The 9,111-nt window shown below is 40.7% G+C and overlaps 1 protein-coding gene across 1 annotated transcript; it reads right to left on the bottom strand.

Annotated features, from left to right (window-relative positions):
• Positions 1–329: 329 nt before the first annotated feature.
• serpine1 (serpin peptidase inhibitor, clade E (nexin, plasminogen activator inhibitor type 1), member 1) lies at positions 330–6,177 on the bottom strand. Its single transcript, XM_002941201.5, has 9 exons — positions 6,064–6,177; positions 4,912–5,156; positions 4,482–4,727; positions 3,588–3,782; positions 3,298–3,496; positions 2,028–2,128; positions 1,513–1,599; positions 802–885; positions 330–670 (listed from the first exon to the last, which is right to left on the bottom strand). The coding sequence occupies exons 1-9, from the start codon at positions 6,078–6,080 to the stop codon at positions 633–635; spliced, it is 1,212 nt and encodes a 403-aa protein (XP_002941247.2). The 5' UTR covers positions 6,081–6,177; the 3' UTR covers positions 330–632.
• Between the last annotated feature and the right edge of the window lie 2,934 nt (positions 6,178–9,111).

Raw genomic sequence — 9,111 nt, 5'->3', positions numbered from 1 at the left:
CAGGGTGTGGTTTGAATGAAAGACTGATATATGAATAGGAGAGGACTTGAATAGAAAAATAAGTACTAAAAAGTAACAATACCAATTAAACTGTAGCCTCACAGAGCAATAGTTTTTTTTTTTTTGCTCAGGGGTCAGTGACCCCCATTGGAAAGCTGCCAAGAGTTAGAAGAAGGCGGCAAATAGTTTATGAAAAATAATTAATAAAGACTAATAGAAAAGATGCTTAGCTTTGGCCTTTCTATAGCATTCTAAAAGTCGCACTTTCGTAGACGTTCTGCAAGCTAATGCACTGGGGGAGAAGTTCAATGGACGAAAAAACGCCAAGGTATAAATAAATATATTTAATAAATATAAAAAAAGCTCAATTACAATGCATTCTCAAGTTCAGTAGTATCAGTACTCTATAAAATCTTACTTATAAGGCAACGACAGTCGTACTCCATACTCATTAATGCTCAAACACTCATACTCCTTGGCGCTCTCATACTACCCGTTATTCTCCCCTTTCCCCTATTGGCCCAGTTCCTTGCCCACCCCCCCAACAGGCAGACTTTAGGGTTCAGGTGAGTCTTGTTGACGCCATCTATCTCACAGGTATAGGGGGGGTCAGGACGCACAGAACATTCCCCTCAGGGCTCCATGACTTGTCCCACAAATAGCAGTGTGCCTGGAAGGTAGAAAGATCCTTTTAATTTGATATCAATGAGTCAATTTCCCTTTATTGCCATATATATATATATATAGAGTTATATTCACAGTCTGGTGGAACAGTTTGGTATAATGTAGTATATATCTCACCTGTTGGGTTGTGTCTGACCATAAACAAGAAAGGATGGTCCATGATAACCTCCAGAGGAGCCATTCGAGCTAGCAGGATTGCAGCTGTGGAGACAGGGAGAGTTCTAATTTAGCTAAAAATTATATATAATATAATATAACTATATACACCCCCAGAATGAATACGTAACCAACAGATAGTTTATATTATGTTAAGTGGCCTATTAAAGAATCTCCCCAAACTGGAATATATATATCAGTAAATATTGCCCTTTTACATCCTTTCCCTTGAGCCGCCATTTTGTGATGGGCTGTGTGCTCCCTCAGAGATCAGCTGACAGGAAGTGATGCAGCTCTAACTGTAACAGGAAGTAGTGTGGGAGCAAAAGGCAGAACTCTGCCCATTCATTGGCTGATGGGGCCTAGCATGTTTGTGTGCCTTGGCTTGTTTGTGTGCACTGTGACTCCTATGATCCCAGGGGGCGGCCCTTAGTACTTAAAATGGCAGTTTTCTATTTAGGATTACCCAATGGCACATACTGCCAAAAAAGTATAATTTTATGAAAATGGTTTATTTAGATGAAGCAGGGTTTTACATATGAGCTGTTTATGCAATATATTTTTATAAAGACCTACATTGTTTGGGGTGATTTTCCTTTAATTTGCCTAAATTCACTTCATTAATAATCATCCATCCACAAATGATCACTTATGTAGGTTTCCTGCTCTCACCTGTTGCTGCAGATGCTCTTGTGCCTTTTTCCGTCACTTCCACCTTGATTTTTTGAAAAGCTTCAGATACATACAGTGGTTTTTCAGCTAAAGAAAAAAGAAAAACAAACAAAAAGTGTCAGCGTAGTGCGGTTTGAGCCGGAAAATGCAGCTTCCTGTGTTTAACGAACATTGTAACTGGGGTAAGAATGGTGCTCAAAGAAAACAGAAGACTTCCTGCTGGGCCTAGGCCTCATTGGGCTATGTATCTACCCAGAAGGACATCAGTTTTACTCCAGCCATGGATTAAGTTGCGTCAAAGTAAGTGGGATGGAAAATAGACAAAGAGTGGACAAAGTAAAATGGGGAAAATAAATGGAGAGGATATTTTATATATTGATTGGATAATATAAGAAAAGATAATGTTATAAGAGAAGAAGAAAGAGAGAAGAATGAAGAAAGGAGATTGGTAAGACGGATTGAGAGTGGACACAGAGTATAAGGTTTATTGGAAGTCCCCACTAAAGGTCACTTACAAGACAAGCGGCTGAAGTCTGCAGTCTCTTGAGTGAACATGTCCGTAATTCCGAGACGTTCCAGTGGCTTCTTCAGATCAACTTCGCTGAGCAGAGAGAACCTAGAACCGAGAATGGGAGAACCTTACTTAGTAAGAATGTAGAGATAAAAATTTGCTGTTACAAGACCTATGAAGGATTTGGGAAACTGGATTTAAATATGATGTTTTACACTCCGAGCAACTTGTTTTGTTAGTGAGGAAGGAAGTGTTGCTGCTCTGGGATAAGCCACATTATTACTGTATGATTAAATTTATGGGTATATATCCTGTTTTTGCAGAGTTACTGCTACAGCACAGGGCTGTCGAGATATGACTACAGAGTAATACACTATAAGGCCATACACTATAAGATCTGGTTATTTGGAAAGGTCACCAAACGACTGGATATTTCCACCGATATGTCCACCGGAGTAGTCTGATTGTTTGCCAATGACCGGAATAAGATCCTTCAGAGCAAGGAACACATTCATGAGCTGATGTGGTCCCTTATCCGCCTGGAAAATCAAACCTGCCCGACTGATATCTGTCCAATTTTAGGCCAGATATTGATGGGGTAGGGGTGCCAATACATGGGCATATAAAGCTTGCCATACAAGCACTGATGATATCGTATGAAACCTCGTTTCATACGATATTCGGTGCGTGTATGGCGGCTCGACAAGGCGACCGATATTGCAAAAGGCTGCGGATATTGGTTGACTCGTCGATCGGCCAGGTTAAAAGATTTTGAACTGGCGCCATTGAAGGCTCCCGAGCAAAATCTACATTTAGGGCTGAAATGGCAGAAGGAGGTAGAATTCATATTGTTTCTACCTCCATATCTCACGATTCAGCCCTGAACGTCAGTGGAGGGTGGGAACGATCGAAAATTGCTACGTTTATGGCCACCTTAAGATGGCAAATCGGTCTGAAGAACCCCAATCAGCAGCTTATATCTGCCCATGTATGGCCACCTTAACTCAAATTTTGAGTACAGGTACATGGCAGGCTTCAAGGGAGGAATAGAATTTAATTATTATATAGAGATATATAGTAACAAAATTATGAGGGTGTATGCTAATATATGGGGATGCTTTTATCCAGTAATAGTCCTGGCTCTTTGCTGCCTCTGGTGTCAGACAGGGATGGCATGCAATGTTGTGGGTTGGCCATATTGTCTAAATCAGTTGGCCAAATCAGGGTGTGTATGGCCAGCTTTATTAGCACCTCCACTTTGTCACCATACTTACTTGGGTAGGACTAAAAGACGTGTTACTTTCTTCATTTGGGCTTTCCACTGGGCAATGAGCTCAGGTGTCAGGATGTTTGTGATGGCGGATAAGGGAACATTCTTTTCATAAGGAGCAGCAATAAGCATGCTGAGCTCCTCTCCTTCATATGGCAGCTCTATCACATCATAAAAATCCCCATCTGGGGTTGTGAATTCACCTAAAGGTACAATAAAGATTACAGTTAAAAAAAAGTTGCAGACTGTTGTCTATTTGTGGGGTCAATTAGACATTGAAACAGAGTTACTTACTGCAGTTGTATTTCCCAGTGTTGGCCATCATTTGAACTTGCACATGAGACCCATCAGATCTGTAGAAGGGGCGCTGGTGAGTTGCCTTCTCTAGGAATGGAACAGTCCATTTGCCACTGAAGTGTACAGCACTTAATAGCACAAGGCGGGTCAGTGGGGGTATGTTGTTGCTGCCCACTAAATCTTTGATCATTCCTAGAAAAATAATTATTGGTGAAGATTATTAGGAGAATCATCTGAGAATATGGAGTGTTGGAGGGTTAAATTTTGTCTGAAAATGTGAGAAGGAGAATCTAGAAGGAGAACATAGCTGACATGCTAGATCAGGGATCCCCAACCAGTGACTCAGGGGCAACATGTTGCTCCCCAACCCCTTGGGTGTTGCTCTCAGTGCCCCCAAACCAGGGAGTTATTTTTGAATTCCTGACTTGGGGTCAAGTTTTGGTTGAATAAAAACAAGATTTCCTACCAAATAAAGCCCCTGTAAGCTGATAGGGTGCATAGAGGCCCCTAATAGCCAATCACAGCCCTTATTTGGCTCCTCCATGAACTTTTATGGTGCTTGTGTTGCTCTCCAAGTCTTTTTACATTTGACTGTGGCTCCCGAGTAAGAAAGGTTGGGGACCCCTGTGCTATAGGGTATGAAGGCGATAAGATCACTAATCAAAGAATAGTGCTGACCTGGTCCTATGAATGTTCTAATGGTCTAACTATCTACAAGGTGGTCTTGCCCAGCTATTTGTTATTTTAATATTGAAAGTAATTATATATTCCATCTCTTGACTTTGTAAATAAGGTAAACGATGAAGCAAATAAGGTTGACAGTAGAACAGTTGATTGCTAATATATACTCCAACATAAGAGATATATATAATTGGTAATAGTAATACTTACCATCTGTCTTGTTCTCTACCCATTGATTTATGATGTCCTTGGCTTGGGCCACATCAGTAAAATTGACCTGGCTGAGGTGTCGGTGGAAAGTTGCTTGAAATCTTTGGAGAAAGCCTGGGGTCAGCGACAGGTCCCGCTGTACAAAGAGACCATCTGCAATGTGTACCGGCTTGGGGTCTTCAGCAGATTTTTGCTGTCCAGAAATCTGCTCCCGAAGTTTATTTAGTGCCAAGGCCACTGCCCATTCTGCACAGGAAGGAAAGATAGTAACTTTGATTATTCTACCTCTATAGAAAATTGTTGATTGGTGTGGATGGATTACTTTGCAGGCAGATTTGCCCAGTGACACCAGTATTTTTATCTACAGGTTTTTTATATTTACTAATTGCTAATTAGGCATATTTGAGTATTGAGTGTTTGCCCACCGTACCTTTATGTCCATAATTTAGAGCTTTGCGAATCTGATCCAGTGTCGTCCCAGCTGCACCCGACTGAAGGACACTCAAGGCAGAAGTTACCCCATAAGGCGAGAAGCCCAGGTTCTTTCCCCATTGGTCTGCAAGAACCTCTTGGAACAAGCGTAACCCAAAACTTGTGCCTTTCTGAGCCACACGAGACACTCTGTTTTGGGCAGACGTGACTGATGCCAGGGAAAGTAAGACGACTATCATGCACCTGTGGAGAGGAATAAGGAGAAGTTCAAGAGAAAGTACGAGAGAGAGATCATGCACCTGTGGAGAGGAATAAGGAGAAGTTCAAGAGAAAGTACGAGAGAGAAATCATGCACCTATGGAGAGGAATAAGGAGAAGTTCAGGAGAAAGTACGAGAGAGAGATCATGCACCTATGGAGAGGAATAAGGAGAAGTTCAGGAGAAAGTACAAGATAGAGATCATGCACCTATGGAGAGGAATAAGGAGAAGTTCAAGAGAAAGTACGAGAGAGAAATCATGCACCTATGGAGAGGAATAAGGAGAAGTTCAGGAGAAAGTACGAGAGAGAGATCATGCACCTATGGAGAGGAATAAGGATAAGTTCAGGAGAAAGTACAAGATAGAGATCATGCACCTATGGAGAGGAATAAGGAGAAGTTCAGGAGAAATGCACCTATGGAGAGGAATAAGGAGAAGTTCAGGAGAAAGTACGAGAGAGAGATAATGCACCTATGGAGAGGAATAAGGAGAAGTTCAGGAGAAAGTACGAGAGAGAGATCATGCACCTATGGAGATGAATAAGGAGAAGTTCAGGAGAAAGTACGAGAGAGAGATCATGCACCTATGGAGATGAATAAGGAGAAGTTCAAGAGAAAGTACGAGAGAGAGATCATGCACCTATGGAGATGAATAAGGAGAAGTTCAAGAGAAAGTACGAGAGAGAGATCATGCACCTATGGAGAGGAATAAGGAGAAGTTCAGGAGAAAGTACGAGAGAGAGATAATGCACCTATGGAGAGGAATAAGGAGAAGTTCAGGAGAAAGTACGAGAGAGAGATCATGCACCTATGGAGAGGAATAAGGAGAAGTTCAGGAGAAAGTACGAGAGAGTAAGGCAACAATATCACTCCAAGAGATTCAAGGACTCGCCTTAAGTTGCGTGACATTTTGTCTGTTGCTCCTGGTGTTCTGTAGATGACAGCAAGGCTATTATTTCTGTGCAGCTGTTTCCCTGCAAGCTTCTGGCTGCTGTGGAATAGGCTCACACGTAGCCCTGTATTTATACTTCCTCCTACCCCTGACATCGCCGGGGTGTTTCCCAACACATGTGGAAACCACATGTTCAGTCTAGAGTGCCAAAGATGAATAATGGGATCGGCCTCTAGATTGCGACCAATGGGAGCAGAGTGCTTCTGTCTGTCTGTGCAAGTGTGAGAATGTCTGTGTGTACAAAGGCACAGCGAGCCCGCTGTCAGCCAGAGGAATTCCTTGGAAAAAATTCTGACGCTGTCCCTCTAGCCACCCCAGCCTAAGCTTGTTTCTATGGTTATAGTTTATTTAATATTTCAGGTCACTTGTCTAATACACAGAAAGCCCATTTATTTGGAGATGGGTGATAAGTTCATAGAAGTGCAAAGTTAATGTTATGACTTCATAGCAACTTAAAGTAAATAAACAGTCTAGTGTATTAAACCAGATGGGACAAAACCAGTCTATTTTTAGCTTATTGATTACAAGTTCTGCCCCCAATAAGGGGTAATTATATCTTAGTTGGGATCAAGTACAGGTACTGTTTTATTATTACAGAGAAAGGGGAATCATTTAACCATGAAATAAACCCAATAGGGCTGTTCTGCCCCAATAAGGGGTAATTATATCTTAGTTGGGATCAAGTACAGGTACTGTTTTATTATTACAGAGAAAAGGGAATCATTTAACCATTAAATAAACCCAATAGGGCTGTTCTGCCCCCAATAAGGGGTAATTATATCTTAGTTGGGATCAAGTACAGGTACTGTTTTATTATTACAGAGAAAAGGGAATCATTTAACCATGAAATAAACCCAATAGGGCTGTTCTGCCCCAATAATGGGTAATTATATCTTAGTTGGGATCAAGTACAGGTACTGTTTTATTATTACAGAGAAAAGGGAATCATTTAACCATGAAATAAACCCAATAGGGCTGTTCTGCCCCAATAAGGGGTAATTATATCTTAGTTGGGATCAAGTACAGGTACTGTTTTATTATTACAGAGAAAAGGGAATCATTTAACCATGAAAAAAACCCAATAGGGCTGTTCTGCCCCAATAAGGGGTAATTATATCTTAGTTGGGATCAAGTACAGGTACTGTTTTATTATTACAGAGAAAAGGGAATCATTTAACCATTAAATAAACCCAATAGGGCTGTTCTGCCCCCAATAAGGGGTAATTATATCTTAGTTGGGATCAAGTACAGGTACTGTTTTATTATTACAGAGAAAAGGGAATCATTTAACCATTAAATAAACCCAATAGGGCTGTTCTGCCCCAATAAGGGGTAATTATATCTTAGTTGGGATCAAGTACAGGTACTGTTTTATTATTACAGAGAAAAGGGAATCATTTAACCATGAAATAAACCCAATAGGGCTGTTCTGCCCCCAATAAGGGGTAATTATATCTTAGTTGGGATCAAGTACAGGTACTGTTTTATTATTACAGAGAAAAGGGAAATCAGTTTTAAAATTCTATATTATTTGTTTAAAATGGAGTCTATGGGAGACGGGCTTTCTGTAATTCAGAGCTTTCTGGATAATGGGTTTCCGGATAAGGGATCCCATATCTGTGACAGCGCTTAATTACACATGTAATCGCTTATAAAGGTTGTTCACCTTTTACTATGATGTAGAGGCCAATATTTTGAGACAGTTTGCAGTTGGTCTTCATTTTTTATTTTTTGTAGATTTTTGTAATTTTTTTGTTCAGCAGCTCTCCAGCTGTCTGGTTGCTAGGGTCCAAATTACGTTAGCAACCAGGGAGGGGTTATAATGAGAGATTGGAATATGAATAGGAGAAAACCAAAACACAAAATAAGTAATAAAAATAATAATAACAAAATTGCAGCCTCACAGAGCAACAGTTTTTGGCTGCCGGGGTCAGTGACCCCCATTTGAAAGCTGGAAAAAGGCAGAAGAGATAGGCAAATAATTCAAAAACTATAAATAATAAATAATGAAGACCAATTGAAAAGTTGCTTAGAATTGGCCATTCTATAACATACTAAAAGTTAACTTAAAGGTGAAGCACCCCTTTATTGATGCACCGGGTGCAAAGCTGTGATCCCCTCTGCCCAGGGTCAGAACCAATTGGCACAGGGGGCATATGGCCGCCAGTCTGCTCTCAGGGTAGCCCACAACATCAGTGTCTTTCCTGTCACCACTTCTGATCTTGAAGCACTTAGTTAATTTCATTTACTCACTTGTAATTTGAATTTGCAATTGATAATTGTAAAATTAATAGCGGACATATTGGGGGGGCGTTGCAATTGTACCTGCTATGATGAATAAATGATAGATTTATACCCCAATATAACGGTTTTGCCTACTCTAAAAAGAGTAACAGACATAAAGTTTGCCTTATTTATTAAGCCATAGCAACCAATCCTATACAAACAGCAGACCAATCAGTGCTGCCGGCTGATTATTTAGGTTGCTGAAACTGGAAGGCCACCCAATGAGTGGTCTAATCATTGCTTGGCTGTACCACCAATGCCTTTTCAACTAATCATCTTTCAGAAAAAGGAATCCCCCTGTTTTACAAGACAAATCATATAAAAGTCCCTGTCTGTGGCTATACAGTATGTTTGTGGCTTTTTGCTGTTTGTGCACAATACAGCTTCTACTTTATCTGTGGGAGTAAGAATAATTTTATTTGACATTTTTCTGCGTCAGCCTTCATAGAGCATTATTTTCCACTGCTTTGCAACCACTGTGATAGAATGATGTTTTAAGACAACTATATAAGGATTGGACTGCTGCTTACAATTAATTTCAGATAGGATCTGTGCCACTGTGACAGAATGCTCTGTTATACAGATAGCTAGAATCTCAGCCATAAAGCAGGGCAGGACTGCTGCTTACAATGGGGGGATCAGATAGGATCTGTGCCACTGTGACAGAATGCTCTGTTATACAGATAGCTAGAATCTCAGCCA

The sequence above is a fragment of the Xenopus tropicalis genome, chromosome 3, assembly GCF_000004195.4.
Source record: "Xenopus tropicalis strain Nigerian chromosome 3, UCB_Xtro_10.0, whole genome shotgun sequence".
Taxonomy (NCBI): Eukaryota; Metazoa; Chordata; class Amphibia; order Anura; family Pipidae; genus Xenopus; species Xenopus tropicalis.
Note: the sequence above shows the minus strand (reverse complement) of the source record. Positions and strands in the feature narration are given on the sequence as shown.